This window comes from Tyto alba, unplaced genomic scaffold (assembly GCF_018691265.1).
Source record: "Tyto alba isolate M040663 unplaced genomic scaffold, T.alba_DEE_v4.0 Super-Scaffold_22, whole genome shotgun sequence".
Classification (NCBI taxonomy): domain Eukaryota; kingdom Metazoa; phylum Chordata; class Aves; order Strigiformes; family Tytonidae; genus Tyto; species Tyto alba.
Genome location: NW_024881296.1, coordinates 32,578,806 through 32,606,701, shown reverse-complemented (window position 1 = coordinate 32,606,701; position 27,896 = coordinate 32,578,806). Strand labels below are relative to the sequence as shown.

Here is a 27,896-nt window from a genome sequence, read left to right as displayed (position 1 = left end):
AAGATCATATGTAATTTCTGTGAAGTAAAAAATTAATTTCTGCAATACTCTGCACTGTAAAGTTTGGATTTACAAAACACACTCTAATACTAAGGAACATCTTTAGATATTTAATCTGTTCTCCTTTAGTCATGCTGGATGACAAGTGCAACTAAGGACTTCCACCACTACTGTTAATTTATTTTCCTCAGATTTCTAGAAAACCAATTAAAAAAGTTAGCACACATCCAATCCAGGCCCATTACCCATCTGAGAGATCAGAAGCAAGATGTCCATCTCAGCACGTCACTATTGTCCACTATAATTTAGACATCCCTCAAATTGCATTTGTATCCAGGAGGGTAATAGCCCTTGCATTAAAAAAGCCCTTCACTAAGACCTATCACATATCCTATTACAGGCTGTCATGCCCTGACCCTGCATAGCCTCAGAATAATGCTGCTTTTAACAGGCAAACCAAACAGGGTAAATAACCTATCTTCTCTATCTAAGGGTAAAAACATTGGTAAATGTATGATTAATATGGGTAAAATCACCGCTTTGCACATCCACCAGTGATATAAGAATGCACTATTTACTTTGTCTTCTGCAAAATGAAGTTATCCACACAAAATTAATAGACACCTAAAATAACCACAAAAAAATCCATAGCCAAAATTGGATTTCATCTTAACAGCATTCTCAAATTTCTGTCTTGTATAGTATAATGTATAAAAATCATATACCTAAGAACACAATGAATGCCCTAGAAGGTTTGCTTCAACACACAGAAGATATGTTTCTTCAGAGGTACAAAGACAATCAGGTAAACACTCCGACTTCATTTTTCTTACCATGTCTACAAAAATATAACACTTGGTTACCAACCTTGCCTGACACAAAATGCAAATCCACAGCTGTGGAGCCATTTCTACATAAGGAACAACCCAATAGTCTTGGACCATTCAACCTTGAATGATGTCAGGGAAAGGGTGCATATTTTATTTAAAAGGTATTTTAAAAAAGGGAATGTGTTGGAGAAGGTGATTAGGAATCAGCTTTGCCCACTTCCTGTACAAGAGGCCAACTTGTATCAAACAGAAGTCATGTGCAATTTCAAAACAAGCATGAAGAGCTGCATCTTCCCACAATTTATAACAAAAGCTGGCACTCTTATTGGACATAGCAGATACTAGAAGGCTTTAAGGAACCCACACGCAGTAAGACAAAGCTGATAGGGCGAAAACATTAATTCTTTGAGAACATCACAAATAAAGACAGTTTCAAGTTGAGGAAATTCCTAAATGCCAAACAGCTAGAAACTGGGAGAACATTCAGGGCATGATTACCACTCATCTGTACTACCTCTACATTCTTCCCTAGGCAACTGCTAATAGCCACTATCAATGCCAGCAGACCTTTAGCTTGATCTAGCATAGTCGCTTTTATATGCTCTTCGAAACCTAATGTTGGACATCGGGTATTTTCCAGGGTTTCAATAAGTAATCCAAAGGTTTTATCATGTAAGATGCAGTTCAAGCAATTTACAAGTTGGTATTTAAAGCTGTACACAAACACCTACCCTAAATGTTCACTTAATTTCAAAATTAATCATTATGTAGAGCATTTATTTTTCACATAACAGAACATGAGTGGCTTTTGCCTCTGCTCATAATTTCAGAAATACAATGTAGGTCAGTATAAAAAAAAAATAAAATCTGAAGTTGCACTAATTATTCAGAGGTCATTACACTTGCCTTACCAATAGTATTTACTTTTGCTATACCTGCTTTCCATTAGGACGAGTTTTCATATTTTCATAGCACTCCAAAGCATATGCATTAGGTCTGAAATTTCCCATGATTTATCCTTCTCCAAAGCACAGCACTGAGTGAAACCCATCCCTTGAATCAAAAGTAAAACATTAAATCAGTTGTCAGATTTTCCCTTTCCCTGTTTTGTATGTGCCCTTTTCCCTCTCTCTACATTTTTTTTTTTTAATTAATAAGACTTTCTGAAGCTACTGAAGACTAAAAACTGACATTTAAAAACTTAGTATAATCCTTCATCGCTACAATGGTTCTGGGTGTATCTGGTAAAGTTAAGAGCTCTGAAAGCCACATACCCAGTGTTAATGGTATTATCTTTTTAACATACTGTTCTCCTTCCGAGACAAAACTGTACTGGAATATGTATTTCCATCACGAAGGCCTAGGCCAAGACATTGTACTGGGTTCTAGAGAGATGTAAGAGACAAGTGCTCCAAACACTACAAAGAGTGTCCATAGAGAGGACATCAACACATACATTAAGAAGCTTCGCACCTAGCTGAAGGATTGTAGAGCCTTAGAAAAGATGGAGGGAAAACAGTCCCTACTCCAGCATTCCAGTTTCAGTGCTGCTCAGTTTTTCTAGGCAGCCCTTCTCTCCTCTCATTCTCTGAGAAGGAAGAGGTAGGCTCACTCTGGTCCCTAGGAGGTCCCTGGCTTCTACAAGTTAGAAAACCCAGCATTTTTCAAAATGAAAACAGCAGTAGTTTAATGCTACCTAAACCTTCATTACCACATCTTATCCTACTTGGATAACTTCTTCGTGAGCAGTGGACTGCTTTCTAACCTGCAGTTTCAACAGTAATCAGGCCGGGTCAGCAATGTTAAAAAACTACACAGCAGATGATTACACACAGTTATTTTCCTTCTGCTTTTGTCTGACTCTCTTGCTGCTCCACTTCCCACTGGAGGAATTTAGCACTCGTTTTAGAACTGTGTTACATTCTTAGACTTAATATAAAATCACACTATTTCAAACACAAAAGAGGTGAAGTATTTAGATATAGCATAGATCTTCAGAATCTGAAGACTGTGAACTTCTTAAGGGCTGCTCATCAGATGAGACTGCTCACTTTTAGTCTGGATCTCAATTACCAAACATCAAACTTTTAAACCGTGGACCAATAAGACTAGAATTCTAACCAGAGGAAGTAAAGAAAAATAATAATCAGAGCTTCTTCTGGATCTGTTCTGGACTACCTATGAAACTTTTCTTTATTCTGATAGAGAGCAGTCACAATTTCACATACAGATGTGAAAAAAAAAAACCCTCCTCCAGAAGAGTCCACATGCTACACTCAGAGGAAAAGGATCTGTAGCAGAACTGAACAGAAATCAAGTGCTAAAGACAGAGTGTACTGTGTCATTTAATTCATAAAACTGCCTAAAATAACAGGTAGGTTATTTGGGAGAAGCAAGAAGAAACTATCTTGTCATTTAAATTAATTCAAAATACAATTCTTCAAATTGCTATTCTTCCTATACAAGGTGTGCCAAGGTCTGAGAATAGCAAGGTTTTTACAAAAAGGTGCTTCCAACATAGTTAAGATACTTGTCCTGGGTTTGAGTGAGTGGTGGGGTTTTTTGGTGGCAGGGGAGGGGGCTATCGGGGCGGCCCCCTGTGAGAAGCTTCTCGAAGCTCCCCCAGCTCCAAGTCAGCTCTACCTCTGCACCAAAACTGAGAAATCAGCTGCGCCTCTGTGATAATGTACTTAAGAAGGGATGTGGTGAGAAGGAGTCGGAATTGTGAAGAGGAGTTGTGGCAGCTGCATGAACACCAAGGTCAGTGGAGGAACGGAGGAAGAAAGGAGGGGGGAGGTGTGCCGGAGCAGAGACCCCCCTGTATCCTGTGGGGAGACGGCAGGGCGGCCCCCCCTGCCACCCACGAAGATCTATGGTGGAGCAGACACTGATTTATGGCCTGTGGCTTCTGACTGGTTCATCAAGGTGCTGTGCCCGAAGAAGGCCGGGGTCTCATGGGAAAAGGCAGCCCCACTGCTGTAATTCAGCGCTGGGAGGATTGCAGCATGCGGGGGTGTCCCACGCCGGAGCAGCTCAGGAAGGGCTGCAGCCGTGGGAGGGACTCCAGTTGGAGGAAGTTAGTGACCCATGACGGAGCAGTGTGGGGAACGCTGCGGCCCATGGGAGGAACTCATGTTGGAGAAAGTTTGTGGAGGACTGTCTCCTGTGAGAGGGGGACCACAATGGAGGAGTGGGAACAAGTTCCAGAAACTCCCCCCACCGAATATAAAGGAAGTGGCAGCACTGACTGCACCCCCCATTCCCTGCCCCTGCGCCACTGGCAGATATCTGGATATCGAGATACTGGGAGCAGAGCTGAGCCCAGGAAGAAGGGACGGGTGGGGGGAAGGTGTTCTCAAGACATGGCAATGCTTCTCACTGTCCTACTCTGTTAAATGTTTTTAGTGTCTGTAATAAATCTATGTTGTTTTTTTTTTTTTTTTATTTCCAACGAGTCTGCCTTTTGCTCGTGACCATAATGGGTGATCTACCCCTCCTGGTCCTATCTCTAACCCCAAGCCTGGTTCATCTTTCCCTTCTCATTGCTGGCAGATAAGGGGGATAGAGTGGTTGCATGGTGTTTGGCTGCTGACGAGGCTCACACCACAACAGATACCTCAAATCATTTTAACAAACCATGTAGACTCCGAAAAATGCAAACTGAAAAGTAAGCAATTTTAGTCTTCCTAGGGGAGATGTTATTTTGAATTTGTTAAGACCATCATGAATGCTGAGGCTTCAGGGCTTAAATTTACTCTTCCAGATGCAAACTTGAAGCACCAAGCAGTCCATACAATAAAACGTAGATCTTGCTTAACTCATTAAATATTTTGTAAGGCGTGGGACATAGTAACAGCTGCTCATACCAGGGACTCCAAAACAGGGGGAACCCAGCCAGTTAGCAATTAAGAAGTAAAATTACATACACTAACCACTATTAATAATGCACAACAATATACAAAAAGCAGGGGAAGGAATGGTGCAGAGGTTAGGTTACTTCTGTGTGGCAACATCTCCCACTCCTTCTCCACATGTATCTCACTTCACAAAACCTTTTAGATACAAATAAAATAGCCATGACCTTTTTTCCTCCTCTGCATGATTAATTACTTAATGTATTATTAATTGGAAAATGTAGCTGAATTTCAAATGCTTTCATTTTCTCAGCATATCATGCTGTCTGGGAAGCGCCGATTAAGCTGTTCATCAAAGGTGAGCAGGCAAGGTCATGTAGGCTGTACCTCTTCAGTTATTCATTACCTGTCCTAAATAGTAATTAACAAGAGCAATATTTCCATAAATCAAAGCTTTTCTGATTACCTTCAGGTGATGAGAAGTTTGGGGGGGGGAGGAATCAGTGCATGGGGGTTTGCACTTACCCTTTTTTTCACCATTTCTTCTAATGTATACGTGAATAATTCAATTGATACATTAGTTGTCATTTAAGACACAGAATTTTACTGCAAGTCAACAGGAATTCCACGCAGAATAAATAAGAGTTTATGGCTTCCTTTCTCCCTTCCATATGCCCCCCCAACTTTAAAGGGGAATTTGATCTAAGAAGGTTTCTCAGTTACCAAGATCATTATATTTATTATTTTTGTTTCTTTTTATTACCTCCATTATCAGGGTTAAAGTGGAGATCACAGAATGTAGCCTAGAGGCCATATTCAGTGAAGGTCCGAGTTTCTTAATAAGCTTATCCCTTCAGTATCTATGGAGTATCTCACCTTGAGGCATCTCAGGTGGCAAATAGTGAGGCTCTTGAGCGCTGACGTGTACCCAGTCGAAATCATCGTACAAGTCTTGGTGGTAGTCACAGGGTCCAGGACCATCATCGAATGTACATCCACCTAGTGAAGAAACTTGTTATTAGTTTATTTAAAAGCATAGTTCTTCCAAGAGTCAAACAGAGGTGTTCCTCCTGGGCACACCACAAATACAGCCTGTGGCATGGTTAACAGGCTCACCTGTGTAAAGCTAAAACCCACAAGCAGCTCAGCCATCAGTGATCCCCTCTCTTTTTTTTAAAACGTCTCTGCTCCACACAACCAATTTCCCCCAAGAGCACCGTCTGTCAGAGCAGGAGGATCACAGGCTGAGTCACTCAGCCCAAGTGAAACCCAGCCCAGCATCTGTGAGCTAAAAACCAAAATGCGATCTAAACCAAGGGGGAAACAGAAAATAATGGACCAAGTTCAAAAATAAAAGTTGTAAATTAACAGTTCTGATGCACTGAAAGCATAAGTAGTACAAATGCCAACAACGAGGATAAAAACTGTACCCAAAACAAAACATCAGAGAAAATAATTAAAATTACTTAGGAATTAAATAATTGCTGCAGAATGAATTGGATAATCTTGCTCTATTAAACCAATTTAGCATAACAGAACACAAATCAAAGGTGCTTTTTCAGGGTCACACAAACAATAGATATGAAAACCTTATAACGAAAGATGTGAGGAGAAGTAACAGGGAGAAAGAAGAAGAGAAACATAAAAGATAGGGGGACCAACAAAAAAAAAATTTAAAAAAATTCTTGTGTAACACTGTAATGTCTGCCAGTCTCATTCATTACGGTTTTTTATTAAATTCTTCACTCAAGACAATTAAGTAGGCTGGGAAAAAGAGAGAAGAAAACACGATCACAGAAAAACACAGTCTCAAGGTTTGAGAAAGAAGCAACAAAGGAATCAAAAGAGTCTGGTTGAAGAAAAAGTAGAGCGTAAACACAAGAAATTACAGATGTCACACATAAAACTCTACAGCATCTGTTATATCCATTCATGGCACACCGTCCTCGAGTTCGCTCTCACGCAAAAATAAAAGGCAAGACCAGGAGAGAGTGAAAGAGAAAACATAGTGCATGGATCTTTATCTGGGGAGTATTTTTTTAATCTAGAAAAGAAGCTATAGAAGAATTATATTAAAAAAAAAACTCTTGGAAATCAAGGGGAGATATTTCCTGCATCCTCTTCTCCCTGTCCTCAGTAGCTAGGGTGCATCAATCCAATTAACAACTGTTGTTACAACAAAAATGCCTCTTGTTAAGAAGACACCTCTAGAAGAACACGAGCATTTCTGCTGACCTCACTGTCTGACTTTTTGAATACAAAATATGGGACGAGTACTGTGAGTCCCAAGAACAAACGAAAAACCCTTATTATGATAAATTCAAGTGTCACCCTAAGATGAGTCACTGTCACTGCACCAACAGCAAACACCCTCCCATGCCTGCCAGGCTCTCACCAGCCCACACTACACCCCGGAGGAGAACGGGCTGGAGGCGGGAAAGGGGAGATGAAGAACTGTGAAGAACTACAGCCTGTGATCATTTCTGCCCTCTGTACAATACTTACAAAGCCTGGAACCAGGACAGGCCAGAGAATAAGGAAAGGAGGAATGGACATGTATGTCACCAAATTGAGGATAAAAATATTTTTTGCCTATCCAAAACGGATACCTATTCAAATACCACATAACAGGCAAAGAGGTTGTAAAAACAGTGTTCATATTTGGGGCAGGAGAAGTCCCTTTTACTAAATTTCATCAGCAAATCTAGACTGTGTCCCAAGCTGACATTATGTTTCATTTTCGATTAGAAACAACTCAGATAATTCCCACAGTTCTGCATAAGTATTTGTCATTTTGAATAAATGACAACAACAAGTTTTAGCTAATTCTACTTCACAAAAAAACACTGCTAGATACTCATTCCCAGGCACTTCCACTTGTTAACCAGTGTTTTGGCTGGCAAGGGCAACACTGGGAGAAAAAGAAATCTCTACACTGTAGTAAAATTTCTGTTAAATCCTTGTACCATAAAACCTTAAAACTTCATAATTGGCTCCATGTTAGCAAAACCTTCTCAAATATTATCCTGTGACAACACAAGCACAGTATAAACAACAACAAAAAATCCCCCAGCATTTCATACTCTGTACAAAGTTGGTTACTACATCAGTGTCACTGTCAAAGACTAGAAGGCACATATTCGTGCATCAAAGAAACATTTATGTCTTTAAGAGTCCAAACTCCAATGCCCTATTACCACCGAGAGACTTTTCTAATTAACATCTATCATGATAAAACCAGAAAGTCTTAGAACATAAATCCTGGGCTTTGATTTAACTTACAATACATTACTATGATCACTCTACAGCAAAAATGTACATTTCCTTCGACATTTAATTGATAAATGAATAGCAGTTTCCCTTAAAGGGAAGTTATCACTGTCTGCTGTCCCAGCACCAAAATGACATATGGCTTTGAAGCACATGCCTGCGGGGCACCCATTACCCTTTTTAATGGTTTAAGTGCCCTCAGTATATAAATTTAAACTACCAATGAATCTTGTAGACTCATTTGGAAGATGAATGTCCTTAATTGTTCGTCTTTGTGCCCACTATTAATTTAAGTTATCAGGGTTCTGATTAGCAGTAACAACGAGCCTGTTAATACACAGCAAGCAATCCAAACCTCCCCGTGCATAGCACAGCATGGCTGCATCCACAGAACAAGCAAGTGTCCATTTATTGCATGCACATAAACAAAGTTTATCAGGACAGATTACCAACCCACTATAAAATCCACCCTGTAACAACTGCTTAAACCAATGTCTTCCCTCCACCGAGCACACCGCCCCTCCTTACCAACATATCATGACATTTCAAGGCAAGTAGAGTAATACCAATGCTGTAGCAATTTACCCAGTATAACATGATGAGACAAACTAAGTATTTAAACCCCCTGGAGACTTATGCCTTAAAATATGCGCAAGTTTGGACCTCCTCTGTTTTAAGAGTCAACTGCCTACATGCTATTTCGGTAACTCCGGGTACAAAGAGACAAACCTAGTGTAACATACTCTGTGGAAAACACAAGAAGAAATAGATGGTGGGTGGGTGAAACCTACAGTGATGTATTTTGTTCCCAGTCATTTGTTCAAAACTATATACATTTTAAATCAATCTTTAACCACTCAAACAGAAAAAAAATATTAGACAGGAGTACACTGTAGGTCAGGACTTGTTAGAACCCTAACTCAGCTCCTGGGCCACTCTCCACAATAACCTAACAGCACTGTTCAGGGAAGAAAGAAGACCCGCTTGGTGAATGTTTAGTACCTTCCACTGAGGTTCAGAAGCTGAACTCAAATATACACTCATATTTGTTGCCCAACTTTTTGACAGCAGTCTGCTAATATCCTATGAAAGACAAGTTAGAAGCCTCCAACTCAGACATTAGTAACTCCCCCCAAAACTCAGTAAGAAGGTCCTTTACTACTAAACACTGTCCCGTTATGTATCACCACCACGTTCCTTTAGCTACATGTGGTGTATAACCTGCAATTTATTTTCAATACTACCCGGCCACTGGAATTTATGCATACATACCAATACACACTCCATGCCACAACAGAGCACTTCTGCTCAATCTCACAGCTGGAAGCACACAGTGACGACATTCAAACGCTCTTGGACCTTGCAGTACCTAAACCCACGTTTACCCTAGATTTCTAATATCATGCTTCTCAAAAAAGCAGCAGTAGCAGCGATCAAAGCAATTCATCACACCGATCCGACCTCAGTAGCCTGATGTGGGCTTAGGGACTGGCATGCACAGCAGCCAGCATCGCCTCCCTTCAAACGATGCTGCCAGCAGGACGTGGCCCAGAGGGGCCGGATGGGGCCAAGCACCATGCTCTGCAGAGGGGCAGCACCAACCAGAGCCATGACATGACACACTTGGGGTTGCTGGCAGTAGCCGTCGAGTAAGCCTCGGCAATCCATTTAACAAAAAGAAAAATGAGGTAGTCCATCAGAAACAAACACCCTATCAACAGTTGGAATTTTAAGCTAGGAAGAAGGAAGGAATTTTACGTCTGAATAGTTATTTCATCAAACTGCTAACTCTATTTTGGGTCAACCCAAATTGTTCAGTTGCTGAGGAAGTATCTGGGAGACATTTACATTCCACAGAAAACAAGCAGATCAACAATCCACTGTTTCTATTATCTTTTCCCATAAGCTTCATTACATTATTAATTTCAGCTTAAACACACCTAGAATTCTCACACATTCCTCCTCAACATCCTTCTAAAAGTGATAAATCATGCTAGCCTCACAAAAATTTCCTAACTACATGTCAGTTTTCATTTACAAAACCTTAAATGTTCTTTACAAAAAGAAAGATGAATATCCCACACTGAACTCCCAGAAAAGAAATTAAAGCTCCACTAAATAACATGGTCATAAAGATTAACCTAAATTTAATCTTAAAATTAATCTTAAAATCCCAAGGATAAACCTAAATTTAATAAAGATTATATATACAGTCAATATTTATGCATCATCTGTTGTGGTGGGTTGACCCTGGCTGGACACCAGGTGCCCACTAAAAAGTTGCTCTATCACTCCCCTCCTCAGCTGTATAGGAGAGAGAAAAATATAAAAAAAAGGCTCATGAGTCCAGGTATGGACAGGGAGAGGTCAGTCACCAGTTACTATCACTGACAAAACAGACTCAACTTGGGAAAATTAATTTATTATCAATCAAATCAGAGTAATATAACAAGGCATAAAAAACAAATGTTAAAACACCTTTCCCCCACCCAACCATTCTTCCCGGGCTTAACTTTGCTCCCAATTTCTATAGCTCCTCCTGCTCAGTGTTGCAGGGGGATGGAGAATGGGGGTTGTGGTCAGTTCACCACACGCTTCCAGGACCCTGCTCCAGCGCGGACTTCCCATGGGGTCACAGCCTCCTTGGAGTGCCTCCACCTGCTCCACCGTGGGGTCCTCCACGGGCTGCAGGTGGGTATCTGCTCCACCGTGGGCCTCCATGGGCTGCAGGGGCACAGCCTGCCTCACCATGGTCTTCACCACAGGTTGCAGGGGAATCTCTGCTCTGGTGCCTGGAGCACCTCCTCCCTCTCCTGCTTCACTGACCTTGGTGTCTGCAGAGTTGTTGCTCTCATATTCTCACTCCTCTCTCAGCTGCAGTTGCTGTTGTGTAGCAGTTTTTCTCCCTTCTTAAATATGTTATCCCAGATGTGCTACCACCATCTCTGATGGACTTGGCCTTGGCCAGCCGCAGGTCCATCTTGGAGCCAGTGGCATTCATTCTGTCAGATATAGGGGAAGTTGCTAGCAGCTTCTCACTGAAGCCACCCCTGTGGTCCCTCCAACTACCAAAACCTTTCCGTGCAAACCCAACACACCAATAAAAAGCTCTTTAAAGATGCTTGAATGTAAAGACAACTTACATTTTTTAAAATGTTGCAATGATATTTCCTTAGCAGCAACACTCAGTACTGACACTGCTCTGATTCTGATTTATCCTACATCCTTTCATACCAACCCAGGAAAGAGAGCTGAATGGATTTTCCCCAAGGGGTTAAAATATAAATAAGCTTAAGACTAAGAGAAGCATGTGTCAGTAACTCCCACTGATAAATGGGCATCCACTACAACTTTATGGTGGCCACCCAGCTCATCAGCTCAGGATAAAGGAAAACCAATTCAGATTTCAAACTAATGATCTTTATCTAACCATGCTAATGTTCTCGCTACACTATCTAGAAATCATGTCGCTTTTATTGTTTAGTACTAAACTAAATAGTTTATTAAAAAGTATGAAACTTAAGATATCCGTAACATTTATTATGAATGGCATTATAGGTATGCTATACTGGAGATCTAACTTGTAGCTAAAAGACAGTATTCCCACATATCACCTAAAAATTCTACGGTGGTTGTCATACTTAATTTGACCTTAACAACTCCAGTGCCCTTTAAAATACAGTCAGAAAAGTGATAGTAAAAAAACTATTCAAAACGTTCAGTAAACTATTAAATTGCAATAAATTAAATACTAATTGATAAAACTAGCTGATTAAGAATAACACACATCTACTGGCCATGCTTTATAACATTTTTACAAAAAAGATGACATTGAGCATCAGGGTAGGAAAAGGGAATGGCCTGGCATTCACTTTTCTAAATCCAACAAAGAATATATTTCTTTGTGTGATGTCACACTTTCTACAGAATTAAAAATAAATAGATAAAGTATAACAAATTATATGCAACAACAGAAACTAAGCACTTTAAGTCTCCTACAATAATATTTATCTGCTAGAACCCTCAAGTACATTCTCACCAATATCTGGCACTAAGTTTCAGAAACTAAAAAGGAAAAGCAATGAAAGGAAACTGCATCTTCTTGATTTGGGACAGGGGTAGAGAGAAGGGAAACCGCAGTACCTGATTAGGTACTGCTTCTGAAACAAACTGATTTTACAAGTGTTCTTCATTGACTATTTCTATAACCTATCAGCATTGAAAAGGATTTCTTTCAGCCATAGAATGGCATATATAGAAGAACAGTCAAAAAAACACAACTTTACAGAGAATTCCTGAGATCTGTTTTTGCACCCAGCCACTTCTGGCATTATGGAAAATGCAAAATCGTAGAAACAATATAACAGTTTGGGTTGGAAGGGACCTTAAAGATCATCTAGTTCCAACCCCCCTGCCATGGCAGGGTCACCTTCCCCTAGCCCAGGTTGCTCAAAGCCCCGTCCAGCCTGGCCTTGAACCCTTCCAGGAAGGGGGCAGCCACAGCTTCTCTGGGCAACCTGTGCCAGTGCCTCACCACCCTCACAAGAAACAATTTCTTCCTTATATCCAATCTAAATCTACCCTCTTTCAGTTTAAAACCATTATCCCTTGTCCTATCTCTACACTCCCTGATAAAAAGTCTCTCCCCAATCTTTCCTGTAGGCCCCATTTAAGTACGGGAAGGCCACTATAGGGTCTCCCAGGAGCCTTCTCTCCTCCAGGCTGAACAACCCAAACTTTTTCAGGCTGTCCTTACAGGGGAGGTGCTCCAGCCACCTGATCATCTCCATGGCCTCCTGTGGAATCACTCGAACAGGTCCATGTCCTTCTTATGTTGGGGGCCCCAGAGCTGGACACAGGACTCCAGGTCAGGCCTCATGAGAGTGAAGTAGAGGAGTAAAATCCCCTCCCTTGACCTGCTGGCCACACTTCTCTTGATGCAGCCCAGGACACGGTTGGCTTTCTGGGTTGCAAGCACGCACTGCGGGCTTATAGTCAGTTTTCAACCCACCAATACCCCCAAGCCCTTCTCTGCAGGGCTGCTCTCAATCCACTCATCGCCCAGCCTGTATTTGTGTTTGGGATTGCCCCAGCCCATCTGCAGGACCTTGCACTTGGCCTTGAAGAACCTCATGAGGTTTGTATGGGCCCACCTCTCCAGCCTGTCAAGGCCCCTCTGGATGGCATCCCTTCCCTCCAGCGTGTCAATCGTACCACACAGTTCGGTGTCATTGGCAAATTTGCTGAGGGTGCACTCAATCCCACTGTCCATATTGCTGATAAAGATGTTAAACAGCATCAGCCCCAACACTGACCCCTGAAGAACGCCACTCGTCTCCACTTGGACATTAAGCCAATGACTGCAACTCTTTGAGTGGGGCCATCCAGCCAATTCCTTACCCACTGAGTGGCCCATCCATCAAATCCATGTCTCTCCAATTTAGAAACAAGGATGTCATGTGGGACAGCGTCAGATGCTTTATGCTAGTCCAGGCAGATGATGTCAGTTGCTCTTCCCTTGTCTACCAACACTGTAATCCTGCTGTAGAAGGCCACCAAATTCATCAGGCACAATTTGCCCTCACTAAAGCCATGTTGGCCATCACCAGTCACCTCCTTATTTTCCATGTGCCCTAGTGTAGTTTCCAGGAGGATCCACTCCATGATCTTGTGGACACAGGGGTGAGACTGAATGGCCTGTAGTTCCCCAGGTCTTCTTTATTTTCCTTTTTAAAACCGATGGTTACGTTTCTTCTTTTCTAGCCACTTTATCTGCCAGTTCCCTCGGGACCCACAGATGCGTTTCATCAGTTCCTATGGACTTCTGCACCTTCAGGTTCCTTAGATGGTCTTGAAGATGATCATCTCCTACAGTGGGTGGTTCTCCCTTCTCCCAGTCCCCCGCCTTTACCTTCTGCATCTTGGGCAGTGTGGCTGAAGCACCTGCCAGTGAAGACTGAGGCAAAAAAGCCACTGAGTACCTCAGCCTTCTCCATATGCCAGGTGACCAAGTCTCCCTTTTCCTTCTGCAGATGACCCACATTTTCACTTTTATCACTGACATACCTGTAAAAGTTTTTTTGGTTGCCCTTCATGTCCCTGGCCAGATTTAATTCTTTCGGGGCGTTGGCCTTCCTAACCCAATCCCTGGATACTCAGACAGTTTCTCTGTGTTCCTCTCAGGCTATCTGTCCTTGCTTCCACCCTCTGTAGGCTTTCTTTTTGTCTTCGAGCTTGTCCAGGAGCAACTTGTTCGTCCATGCAGGCCTTCTGGCAGTCTTACCTGACTTCCTCTTTGTTGTGATGAATCACTTCTGAGCTTGGAGGAGGTGATCCTTGTATATTAAGTAAAATACACTAGTAACATCTTAAATTTCACACTCCTTAATTTTAAGGAGCTGGTTATAGGCCCAGAATCTCATTCACTAACAACAAGCAGATCACCGATACAGGATTAAAAAAAACATTCTAGCATGAGAGAAGAGTTGTACTACAGGTACACAACAAACTTTCATCATCACAACTTTTCCCTTACATAGGGTTCAGTTACCATTGGTTTCTTTGGGGCTTATATGTACAAAGGTGTCACACCAGGAATTAAATACTCTTTTCTCATCCAGCTCAAATGACTAGTTGGAACAATCTGCTCCTTTTATTCAACAGCATGCTTTTATTTTTCTCCACCACCTGCTGTAAAAGCATAATGACTAGCTCTAAATCTATCAAAGTAGATAGCTCTATGGTAAGAATCCAGTAAAAAATTATGTTTATCTGGGATATCAGGTAAAAGTCCTGTGAAAATTTAATTTTTCTCCTCACATTGATTGGTGAATTCAAAGCTTAAAGAGTATAAAGGAGCTATAGCAGGTCTCTTGTCAGTCATATATCCAAGAACAGGTTCTGCTTTTAAAATCACCCACCTACCACATTAATTTACCTGTTTCTCTCACAGCATGCCTCAAAGCACAGGATGTTTTCACCTTCTAAAGGTACTGTGTTATTTCTTTTATAAGCATTTTAAAACACACTGATTGCAGATCATTCAGACACCTATTAAGAATATACTATAAGTTGCTGTTAATGCAGTTTAAGAATAAATTTTAATGACTTATGTTAAAATGCTTATGGTCGATATTACCTACTGAAATGTAACTCATCCTTAATTAGCCTATGGCATCTAAAAAGGCAGAAGTTCAGAGGCACTATTTAATTTTTAAAAAATAACCATGAAAACAGAAGTACTTAAGGAAAATGACAGGCTGTCCTTCACTACAGGGAGAAGTCATACTAAATACTAAGAATATTTACCTTCTTTGCAATAGTATCTTATTCTGTAGTACTAGAATTAATTATATAAACACGCCTAATTACAATTAAGAGCAATAAAAGCCAAGTAAGCTCAATTACCTACAAACGTCTCTTTAAAATTTTCTAGCCTTGTTCCCACTAACAGTATGTTTTAATCATGCTCTTACCTTATTAACTTGAACATGGAATTCCAAGTCTCATCCAAAAGTACCAATGGAGTATAAACACCAAGAGCTTAATAGGAAATATGACTGATTATTTCTAAATCATCATTATTTTATTTTCATTGTACGGCTTTTGCTGGAGCTGTTAGAACAGTCAAATCTAAATATCCCTATAAATGTAAACCTTTCAGAAAATGAATTGGACAAAATCACTTCTAAATTGCTACATGCTATAAATCACCTTGACATTAAAAACCTATCCCACCCCCCAATAGCCATAAAGTAGTACCATAACCAAAAACCAAAGGGGGAGGATGTGGAAGGGAAAGGCTAAACAGGTCATAATCAAGTCCAAGCTATGCATGCTTTGTTTCATTTTCTATTTGTCTTCCATACTCTCTTAATAAAATTTTAGAAAGGAAAGGTGGGAATTTGAAAAATATTAAGTACAAGTTTGCAAGAATGCCAGAAGCCTCATGTGGACATCCTTTCCTGTAATCCCCAGGGAAAGATCTCGCTATTAATCTCAGCATTTATCATCCTAACCACAAATTTTGGGAGAGCATGAAGATTCACAATCAGATGTGGTCTAATTGGCCATGCTACTTACTAGATTTCTTCTACTAAATTAGGTTCCTTCCCTCTATACCAGTCCTAGAAAAGGCTTCTTCATCTCTGATTTCAAAAAGCTTCATGCTGACAGGCAACAGGAGACCTCTGCATGCTTCACCAGCAGTGAACAGGATGGAAAAAGGAAAGAGATTAAGATGGGTGAAGATCAGTCTCTATTACACTGTCTGTCCTTCAGTTTACAAACTCAGCAAAATCTAATCTAAACAGAAGTGTATTTAAATTTCCTATTGTTCTCCAGGGAAAGGAACCTTTTCTGTTCTTTACTGGAGAGGTAACAACAGGTAGTTGTGAAGAGACAGTTGCTTAACTTCTTTTTCATGTTTTCTTCACCCTTCCTTGGCATGGGCAAGGTAACAGAGAGCAAATAGCCCTCGCATATGCAGATCACACTATATAACCGAAGAGACAAAGACAATTTCCATTTCAGCTCACAAGATATTTCTGAGACCATGAAGAGATTCAACAGTTTGATGAAATTATGAACAGCTCTTCATTAATACACAAGTGTCAATATCCACAAAACACCAAAGCTATTTCGTATTTCAGCTCATAGGCTGCAAGCTTTAGTATTCCTCCAGTGCACTGAGCAGACTTCTGACCAATTGCACTGGCAACAAGGAGTTATACCATTTGAATACAAATAACTGGGGGGGTGAGGGTTGGAATCATGTACTTGAGATTAATAAACATTTTCACAACTACACCAATAGTAACTAAAATATCAGCAAGCAAATTCTGTGACTTCAAGGACACAATTGAGAGCTCCAAAATGAAATTAATCACTTTGATTATTTACGGATATGTGGTCTTACAATGCTGCTTCTGAAAATAACACCTTTTTCCAAGACACCATTAGTGCTTATTTATAGAAAATCTTATGTAGATATCACAGTCTCTGGCATTTCTCCTAAACGTTCTCACAATATGCTGTTAAAAGTTAATGGATAAGAATGCGATTAAACTCAGTAGGAGTGCTGAATGAAGACAGCCCTACAACCATTACATTAAATCACAAAATTTTCTATAGATTCAGAGTGCTAGGTTATTTTGTAACCTACTCTCCAAGAAAAAAAAAAAAAAAAAAAAAAAGCTGAAACAAGGACTTGGAAGAAAAAGTTTATAGCTCAACTTTTATCTCTACTAATCACATCAGCAGACCTAAAACTACACTAGCCACCCTATTACAACTTTGATAGTTTAACCATAAAACAAGGTGATGGGGCTAAAACCAAGTTATTTAAAGTTTGCTCTAGAAACCATCTCTTTTAATATCAGGTATCAAAATTTTGTTCAACAGATGAAAGCAAGAGTTTCCAGCTGGACAGTAGGAGCAACCATTCCAAAATAAAAAGGAATCTCATTTGAGGACAACAAATGATCACAAGTTACCATAGCATCGGTGCAGAAGCCAGACAAACAAATAAGGAAATGAGGGAAGAGTGCATAAATTATACAGACTAAACTATAAAAGGAACTCAAGGAACAGGGGGGCAAAGAGCTCAAAAGGAATATGGCCAACATGAAAGCTGAGGACTTCCTACGGGAAGGTGAGCATTGGGCTGCATAAAAATTTAAATGATCGTGCAAAAGGAAGATCAAATTAAATTCAAGGAAATGGAAAAAGCTCTGATGTCAAAAATGACAGAAGCTGTTACAAAAGGTGATTTCTGAAGCCACAGGAGGAGATAAATCCAAGAAGGTGGAGAGATGATTGAAGAGTACAGTCATGGTATAAATCCAGAGTCACTGGAGGATAACAAGAACCTCTCAGGAGAGATCTTTCAAGAAACAACATCAAAGTACATGAAGAATTGAGCTAGTGGTGAATCAGAGAACTCAGGAACACGAATGGAAGAGGTAACATGCAATACTGAGATCAAAAAATATATCTTCACACGCACAGGCAGTGCTAAACTAAAAGCCAAATCCTTCTGTATCAGAAGTGCGGTTACTGCTCTAGTTTCCCATTTATAGTAAGAAAATAGTCATGAGCATTTTAATATCTTGCGCATCTTTTCATGCAATCCAGCAATATTCTCATGAAAGGAAGGCTGAAAAGAACAATGTAAACACAGTGAAGGTTTCTATACCCATAGGAAACAGCCAAGCTCCCCAGTTTAGAGAAAGATCTGCTGAGATACAAACCAACAAATAACAGATTTCAGATGTACGGGTCGCCAGTCTACAGAATCAGAGAATAGTTGAGTTTAGAAGGTACCTCTGGAGGTCATCTGGTCCAACCCTTCTGCTCAAGCAGGGCCACCTAGAGCTGGTTGCCCAAGATGAAGTCCAGACAGTTTTTTTAATATCTCCAAGGATGATGGAGACTCCATAATCTCTGTGGGTAACCTGTGATGGTCACCAGCACAACTGAAAAAAAAGTGTTTCCTGATGTTCAGAAGGATCCTCCCTGTGTGCTGTGTAGGAGACAGCGCTGAAAGCCTTAATGATATCTAGGCAGACAATATTTGCTGCTGCTCTTCATGTGCCTGGAAATGGTTTCAAGGTTCCATCACCTTCCCAGGTTCGAGGTTAGACTGACCAGCCTTGTCCTTCCCTAGGTTCTCCTTCTTGCCCAATCTCCTATTAAAATATTGTCTCATCTTAAACTTTTATCAGTAATACTGCTTATTTTTTCCAGTATCAAAGCAAAGCTCTGCACATCCTTACAAGTTTTAATTCAATCACAGAGACAAGTATAACATTGACCTCTGCAATATCATGCTTAAACATGGACTATAAAGTATCAGAGAAAAGCTGAGATAAAACCAGAATTATATGAAAACTTTTCATATTAAATAAGCTGAGAGCAGCAAATGCACAGAAACAGAGATTTATCCTTCTTTCTGCTGTGTCTTTTACCTTTCCTCTTTAGCTTTACAAAGCTAAGTCTTTCTTTACAGGTGCCTTACAGAATCAAATGAACATCAAATGGATGATTCATTTCACATGCTACTCTTTATATAGTTATTACTTCATTCTTCAGCAAAGCAAGATTTATCAAAATATTTCATAGACCATGAGGAAAATATTTTGGGGATATTTCATTAGGAAAGAATCATCTGACAGCAAAGCTATTTAACAGACTTGGGGTACACATACAGAAATCAAAGATGCTAACAACTCCCTTTCTTCCTTTACATCTTATGGATAAATCACTGTTTAGTGTAGAAGTGATTTAACATATAAATTGTGCATGTATTCTCTCATCACAATTAGTCCTCAGCAAGACCTGTGATGAACAAACAACACAAGTAATCACAGCATTTTGGACAAAGCTTACTGAAACGCCATCAAACTTACCTTTATTTGTGCAATAAAAAATACCCTCCCCAGACAAATTCCAATAGGTGCAAAGCTCTAGTAAGAAATCACTATTTTAGGGCAGAAATATTTACAGTCAGAATTGTATTTCTACTACAATTTGACAAAGAAAATGTTATTTTGTTACTCCCCAGGGAATTGAACTCAAGGACTTCAAACTTGTATTTTTAACTGCAAATCTGCACTTTAGTTTCAATAGAAGTAACTATTACAAGAATGCTTAGCTATATTATAGTATTTCTCAAGCAGATTCGAGTTGTATTTAATCCCTCCACTTCTCAAATGGAGAAATACGCTCATCGGGGTGGCTTTGTGAAATGGTGTAATAGATAAACCTGAAGGTGAGATGAATCCTATTTTAGACTGTGCAATTAAGTTGTAGCATTTTGGAGCCAATCATCTGCCCATGTCCTGAAGGCATACTGCCCAAAGCACAGTAAGGAAAAGAGAGAAACATGACTCCTACATTCTTACGTTTTCACTTGTGCACTGAAATTGTATTCATGTAATACATTGCAAAGTAGTCAAGTACAAGAAAAACTACTGCTGAAAACTGTCATAGCAGGGTACCAATAATAGTCTCTGAGCAGGTATTTACCACTCAGTCTTAAGATTTTAAGGCCGAATTAGATATTTTCATGAAAACATCAGCTGGATGCTAAATAGTAGTTAGAAGGTAATTCAAAAGTTAGAAGTTATAAGGAAAGAAACTTAGAAAAGAATACTAAACATTTTTTTGCAACATCCGTAAGTCACATCCAGACATTACGTGTGGTTCTGGTTTCCTATCTCCTAAAGAAAAAAAGAAATTATAAAGGCCTAAAGAACATCCAGTAAAGATGATCATAGGATGCTTAAAGTATTAACTTAAAATACTAGGAACTTTCAGCCAGAGATGACACAAGAAATAGAATAGGTGCATCCTTAGTCACGTGAAGAGGAGAACAAAGATCAACCACTTTTTTTGTACACATGAAAACATTACAGGGCTTCAAATTAAGCTACGGGGTGTCAAGATCAAATTAAACACTACAGTGTTAAGGTGTAGGACCCCTTGCCACAGGATATTATGGCTGCTACAAATATTCAGGGCAGGAGGGGAGTGGGCAGGGAGGAAAGATGGACATAATCACCAATTATCAGCTGAGAAGCACCTTTGGCTCAGAAGACCACATGCCACTAAGACAGTATTTGGGGAAACCGTATCTACATACTTGCCAGTGACTAGAAGAGAGTATAAAATCAGGGCATTCAGAGAAAAGATACTGAGCACTATCAGTCTTTGGACCAACACATTGTATTCAATAACAGGAAAACATCTAAGATGTGCAACAAAATAAAGCCATAACTGACTGATGTAATTATGAGGCTAAACTATCTCAGAGGGCAAAAATGGGATGCTAAGAATTAAGGAAAGAGGGAGGACGGGATATGATACTGAATGGAAAAAATCAAGGTAAAAAGACTAACAGGACTACAACAAAAATCAGTAGTCAGGAAGTCTGAAGGAATCAAGTCCTGACTACGCATTGCTATAAGTAGCCTAATATCTGCAGGTTTGTGCTGGTAACTCCCCATCACCCTACTCTCCCCTGCCATGTGCAATCACCAACGGGCCCCGTTAGTCAGAGTATTGCCCAGTGCAAGGAAGCGTATATGGGTCTCTGCAAAGAAACAGCTGATCACAGCTCTGAGAATGAGTTAATAACACAGATGTACCCCTGATGTGATACAATAAAGTTAGAAGATATATATACAGTAGTTTTCTCAGCAATTGTCAACCACATATGTATAAACCCCTTAGTAACTTTTTTCCTTAAACTGCATGCGAGAGCTTAATAACTGAGGCTGAAATCAAACCAGACTCTGGAAAAGATGCTGCATTTTATGATTCACTGTTCAGTGGAGTAAAGTATGTTCTGTACTCCTCATTCCTAGGGGAAAAAGGAAAAAAAAATAAAATGTAGTCTTACACTACCTTCTCTTTTTCAAGTTAGAGAAGGAATTTACACATTCAGCTGGAACTTGTGCAAATATTACATGCCCATGTTTTCAAAAAAATCTTTTCAGTCATTCTTTGATACTGTATTCACAAAAATATGTAGATGACAAAGTACTCACTCTTTGGTATGACATTACTTACCTAAAAAGGGGCAGTTTGCTAGTGAAAGGAAAAAAAAGTGGCAGCAGGATAAGCTTCTAAAAAGTATCAGTTCAGTTAAAATCCATACTGTATCTCATCTGACAGTGGAAACCTCATGGAAGGAAAAATCTGAAGAGTTTAATGTTTGGGGTTTGTTTTGTATTGCTTTTTATAGCCAGGAGAATAAATGAGAAATGTTTCAGTGGGTAATGTGTGTCTTGACACTTGCATTAATTGTCACTATACACTCAAAAAAAAAAAAGTCAAAACCACACCAAATAACAAATCATTCTTGAAAAGAAACATTCTTCTGTCCATTTCTTAATTTTCTGTATTGTAACTTAAAGAAATCTAAAAATTGGCTCTGCACTACCAAGTTATCACTTTAAAGTTAAAATATAAAGCATAATGCAGAGCAATACAGCCAGAAAAAATACTTCATAAAAAACAGAAGCCAAGGCAAACATAAAAATGTTTAATACAATATAAAAATCGATATTTAATAACCAACACATAATCTGGATGCAATGAATAAAGCAACAAGCATAATAAAATTTTGCTGATTTTAAATTGAAACACTTTAGTACCAGAGGAATATACGTAATTTGTAATAAAATAACAGCCTCAAGGTGTGACCAAAAGCTCGCCCCTATGTTTTGCCATATCACAGTCCACCACAAAAGTATGAGAAAATGGAAAACCAGAAATGTTTCCTACCATACCAGTAGGTCAATCACAATTTCATAATGAACATGAAGTGGCAGGTATAAACTATTGAGAATTGTTGGTTTGAGTTCAAGCACAAATTCAAGTCACCCACTGGCACAGTGAGGTTCTTTTGTTCCCTGCAACTGAATATTTGCATAGACTTCAAAGAGACAAATATGGACTCCAAGTCTTCTCATCTGCATCTCAGCTCTGGGTATCCTCATCAACAAATACACTTGCAAACACTTTCTCTGCAGGGTTGACACCATCATACCACTGATCGTGAGTGGTCTCCTTCTGCCTAAACTGAACCTCTCAGCCTGCCTTTCTCACAACATCTGGTTATCATGAGCAGCGCAACACAGTTACAACCACCCTTTTACTCTTTCACTCCAATCTTGATCTCAGGTCAGCAGTTCTCTTCTCAAGTATTACAGACACCATCATCCATCATTCACATCTGCATTCAAGCCCATTCTTGTGTCCTTCACTCCAGCTATGCCCGATTTTTGAAGGGAAACTAAAAAGCTTCTGAGACTTTCTCTGTAACTCTCTTCCAGCTTTCATCTCCCTTTAACCCAATCACTTCAGCATCTACTCTCTGCCCTTGACAAATGTGTCTGCTCCCACTCTTATCTATTCACAGTGCTGCTGAAAAGACTCTCTTTACAGGCCATCGCTTTGGCTGCCTTCCACTTTCACTTCCTCTCTCTCCATTTTCACAGAACAAACTTATTTTTGTAACCATTCACTGTTTATGCCCACTTACAGAAAGCCAGCCAATTCAACTCAACAGAACTGTGGCAGCAACTGACAGAAACCTATCCCTTTGATGTTGGATTTGCTTTCCTCTGGTTTAGCTGGTTAAAACAACCCAGAGGGTTAAGTAGATGGGGAACTAAGGGACCAAAAAAGTGCGGAAAAAAAAGGAGAGGACAAGAGTCCATTGCTAGAATAAGGCAGAAGGCAGATGTGTGTAGAGGGAGATGAGACACCATGGAGTGTTGAGCATGGGCAAGCAAGCCATTTGGTCAGCTAAGTTTCCTGTGTTTGGCTGCCCACAGGTCTCCAAGGGAGGGAGGGAGGGAGGGAGGGAAGGAAGGAGGGAGGGAGGGAGAGAGAACGAGAGAGAAATCAATCAATCAATCCAACAATCGCACACTATCCCACTCATTGAAGTTGCCAACAACATCTACTTAGAGTCAGAATAACCAACCTGGCAAAGGCGCAAGTGTTGTAAGTAGCTAACAAACCACAACTGTTTTTTAAAGAGTTGATTTTAAGTACAGCTGCCCTGTTACAGTCTCTGGGGTTGAGCATGAAGAAGTGCTAGCGTATCTCAAAATTTGGAGCCAACTTAAGAGGCCAACAGCATTATTATGTAGTCTTGCACTGCTTGCATCTCCTACCAGCTACAGAGCAAAGGGAACTGAAAAAGACCAACTTTGCCAGCACATGTTTTTCACTAGCCAAAGAAGAGAGAGAGACATTGTCAGCACCTTCTCGTACAAGACAACTCCTTGTAATGTTTTCATGCATTTAATGCTCACATATCAGAGTTCAGGGAAGGTAAAATTCAACAGTGATCAGTCTGTCCTTAGATGGCAAGTGGGGTCCGAGACAGAGCTTTCATTTTTGCAACCCAAGAAGGGATGTATGCTGCAGGGGAACAGGGGAAAGTTGAGTTTTATCAACACCATTTTGATCCCATTAGCTCAACTTCTTGCTTGTACATAGCTCTCTCACTCAGGTGAACAATCACTTTGTGGTGACAGAAATAATCAGCTTCAAATCAGGATAAAGATCAGTTATATTTTGTATAACTAAATCACTGCTCAGGATATGTTGCAAGGTAGGTACCCTAATAATCCATCTCATGGACTAGCCAATAAGACAGCTAGTTTCTAGCACTGGCTCTGTTCTGAAGGTCTCACTTTGACACCCCAGTTTGCAAACTTGTAGTAGAAAAAGCTGATGACTGATGCCACGTTGTTCTGTTTAGAAGGTATACTAAGAGTGTCTACTAATGAAGCTATCCAGAATAACCCCTAAGTGATTTGTTTCTACTGTGCAATGCCCTTGTAACCAGCCACTGTTTCCAGTGTCTTCTACAGGAACAGCTCAAATGAACAGACCTTAGCAGTCGCTATGAGTACTAGCACTCTACACTTTCAAAGCTCTCATCAGCACTACCCTTCAATCCATACAGTACAGTTAACTATGCTGATGGCATCTGCCTGGGTACCTAATCTCAATCATTTTCTAACCTTGAGGGAACCAGGAATTGCAAACTGGCAGTTACAGCAGAATCTTACTGCAGTTGGCATATTTTCCATCTCTAGTAATGCTTTTGCAACTCAGTAGCAGAGCGTTTCCAAAAAAGAGCTCTACCAAAACAATCCACATCTGTTCTCTCTCAGCATCACTCTCAGTAGGTCTCTGACTTAGCACAGCCATCTGATAAAATTGGATGCAACACCCTCCCCCCAAGCCCAAAAATCACAGTAATAGTCTACACAGCAGCAATATTGGATCTACCCAGGGATCACTCATACTCTCTGGACATCTGCTCTTGAGTGCTGCTGCTCCACAGCCTGAATATCACGTATCACTCTGGTCCCACCTACTTTACATGTAGTTAGCTGTCATGCAACTCTGCACTACTATGAGTGTCATTTCAGACTACAGATGGCATCTCTACCCCAGCTGCCACTGCTGAGTCATACTGCTCTGCCATTTGCTCACTTTGAATACGCATTTGCTAAAATAGTCGCAAAGATTGAAAGCTCATCTGACTTACTGTACCCAGAGCTGTTTTGATATCAAACCTCAATTTTTTCTTACTGCCAGCTTTGTCACGTTGCTGTTCGTCAGAGGCAACTGACTAGAAGAGGGTAAGATACCACTCAGCAATCAGGTTTTTCTCTGCCTCTTGCTACTTCAGGATGCTCCTGAATCACCTGAGTGCCAGCCAGAAAGGTCCTTGGTGCAAGGAGGCAGCATGGGACCCAGCTGGGTTCCAGCTGAGTGGAGGGGCGGGCACATCTGCATGCAGATATGGGGAGCAGCAGCCTCACAGAGGAGAGGCTTCAGTCCAGACTGGTTCCGGGCTAATGCAAGGAATTTCATTTCCAAAACTTCTGCGGCTTGATTTTTGTACATACATCAACAACAGAGGTAATGAAATTTGAAACTTGATTATTGGCAATATTTTCCTACCTCCCTGCTAATCCATCTACTTGAAATCACACAATACTACTACATTCAATCCATAAACTAGAAAATCCCAAAGAGGAAAAGTGCTAGAAATAAAAACTATTAATTTGTTAGTTAACACGGAACACAAAATGAAGGAGACTGACTGCCAGAAAATATTTTAATTCCTTCAGCATTCAGTTAGAAAAAGGCACACATACCCAAATCCATTGACACACTTAGTAAAGAAAATGCAATAATACTGCTACTAATAATACTACTACTAATAAAAAATAATAATAAAAAATTAATAATACTAAAAATAACAGAAGAGCGTTTTCCCTGTCTCTGAATCAAACAGCAAACAACCACCACTACAATTTAGGATCCCACCTAATCCTCAAAACTCCTTTGCCACAGTAGGAATAGCACTACTAGGATACAGTGGGTTTTATGGAAAGCAACTGTCACCAGGCTGATAAGGTGAGGCAATTCACCCCCACCTTACCCCATCATCTTTATATTTGTACATTGTACAGAGGAAAGGTAAAAGAATATACTAACTCTATCACCACCAAAACCAATGATACTTTTTAGAAATACTGTAAGACAATTAGAAACAGTTAAGACGGCAGGAGACAAAAAGAACTAAAGACATTTTTTCCTTAGGCCAAATAGCTTTTATTATCAGTGCTACTCTGATGAGGGTTCAAATTTTTGCGTTTTCTTGCCCTCAGGAAGAAACGGTCATCTTCATCCTTTGATATACTCATTTATTTCTTTGCTGCTTTTAGGTCTAGCAAACCAGAAATTCACAACTCCAATTTCAGAAAGTAAGCAGAGGAGGATCTAATTTGAGCTGGTTTTAAATTATACAGCCATAAACGAATTAAGATTATGTTTATTCAATCAACATTTTCAGGTCACCTTTAAACCTTCGGCTACCAATTCATATGCTAGACTAATTGCTTCAGTTTCATCTTTCTTTCCTCTGAAGAGGAAATTCATATTTGTTGCTGTAGACCCTGAGGAGCAGAAGGAGAATGAACTTACTTTTTGGGTTCTTTTGAAGTCTCAAAACAGTGTTCAGTTTATACTATTTCCAGAAAAAAACCTAGGACCTTAATTTTCTATTCAATCCACAAGTTGCAATTTAAAAAATTATGGTCAACTTGTACTTTTAAGCATTTTTAAATATTAGCCCAGACAAGACGAATATCGGAAATCTAATGGGAAGACAAAAACCTATTAAAGAACCTGTCATTTAGGAATTGCAAATGACATCATTGTCAAAGTCTACTCAGCAAGCACTGACAGATAAATTATTCCAGCTAGCCAATGACTATATAAGTCCCCAAAACTGCCACCTCACTGACATCCAAAATCAGTGAATTATCATGCAGTGGTCATAGCCTGAGGTAACCACAGGAATACCTCTGGTTTAGACCTTTTACCAGCTGTTTCACAATGTTATTTCATCGTGAAAATTATATGATCTTACATTTCTAAACGAAGCAAACACTGCTGCTCTAATCTATAAGCAACACACCAACAGAAAAAGTAGTCAGAATTTTGGACAAATGTCCTACTTGGCCTATGGGAGGGAACGTTGAACATTGCTGCTGATGTAAAGAATTCATGAAGAGGAAAGTGTCAGTTCAAGAAGAACAAGAAGCTAAGGAGCAGCACTGACATGACACAGTTCAGCCCTAGGACAGAACCCTGTCACAGCGTCCTCTCATTAGCTGTGCCTGAAATATGTAAAAGCAACATGAAGTAAGCTTTAGATGCTACTCTGGATTAAATATAGTAGGAATACACAAGTGCAGACTGATGCTAAATTTACAATAACTTTTTAACACAGATTTTTTTTTTTTTTTGAGTCAAGATGTTATGCATACAGTGGCTATTTACACACATGTTAATGCTTCAAATGTATCAGCCTTCTTCAACTCAGTCTGTTAAAAATAGAAGGGAATGGGTAGGAGGGGAGGTGCTTCTCTTTATCAGCAGCATCTTACTTTAAATGCATAGGGTGAAAAGGAAAAAGGAAAATTAAGAGTAAGTATTGAAATGTGAAAGAGAAGATAGCAGCGAATAAGCATTAGATGTTATACTATGATTTTTTTTCCAGGCAATAAAAAAAAAAAGACTTGATACTGAAATCTTGTTATATGAGCCATCAATACAAATCAAATACTTGGGGGAAAAAAAAAGTATCAATAAACAGTATTTCTAGTTAGAACCACTGTTGCTAATTATTTCATAACAAATAATCATGATAAAATGTCAAATTTACAACTTAGAGAGCAAGTCCTCCTAAGTCATTCCGTGCCTGAACATACCAATTGCAAAAGTAATAAATAGCTTTAGTCATGTTTAGGCCAACTAATTTATACAAGGAAGTCTTCCAGTATGGTTTTGTGGAAAAAATACTTTATATATCCTCCTAATATAAATGGGAGAT

At 39.8% G+C, this 27,896-nt stretch overlaps 1 protein-coding gene across 14 annotated transcripts in view; it reads right to left on the bottom strand.

Annotated features, from left to right (window-relative positions):
* The window catches only part of PTPRK (protein tyrosine phosphatase receptor type K), a 421,849-nt gene that overhangs the window by 324,044 nt on the left and 69,909 nt on the right, over nt 1-27,896 (bottom strand). For all 14 annotated transcript variants that reach the window (XM_042795850.1, XM_042795838.1, XM_042795840.1 and 11 more), the window contains exon 2: nt 5,561-5,683. In XM_042795850.1, the coding sequence (XP_042651784.1) occupies nt 5,561-5,683 (123 nt within the window). The remainder of the gene's footprint in view (nt 1-5,560; nt 5,684-27,896) is intronic.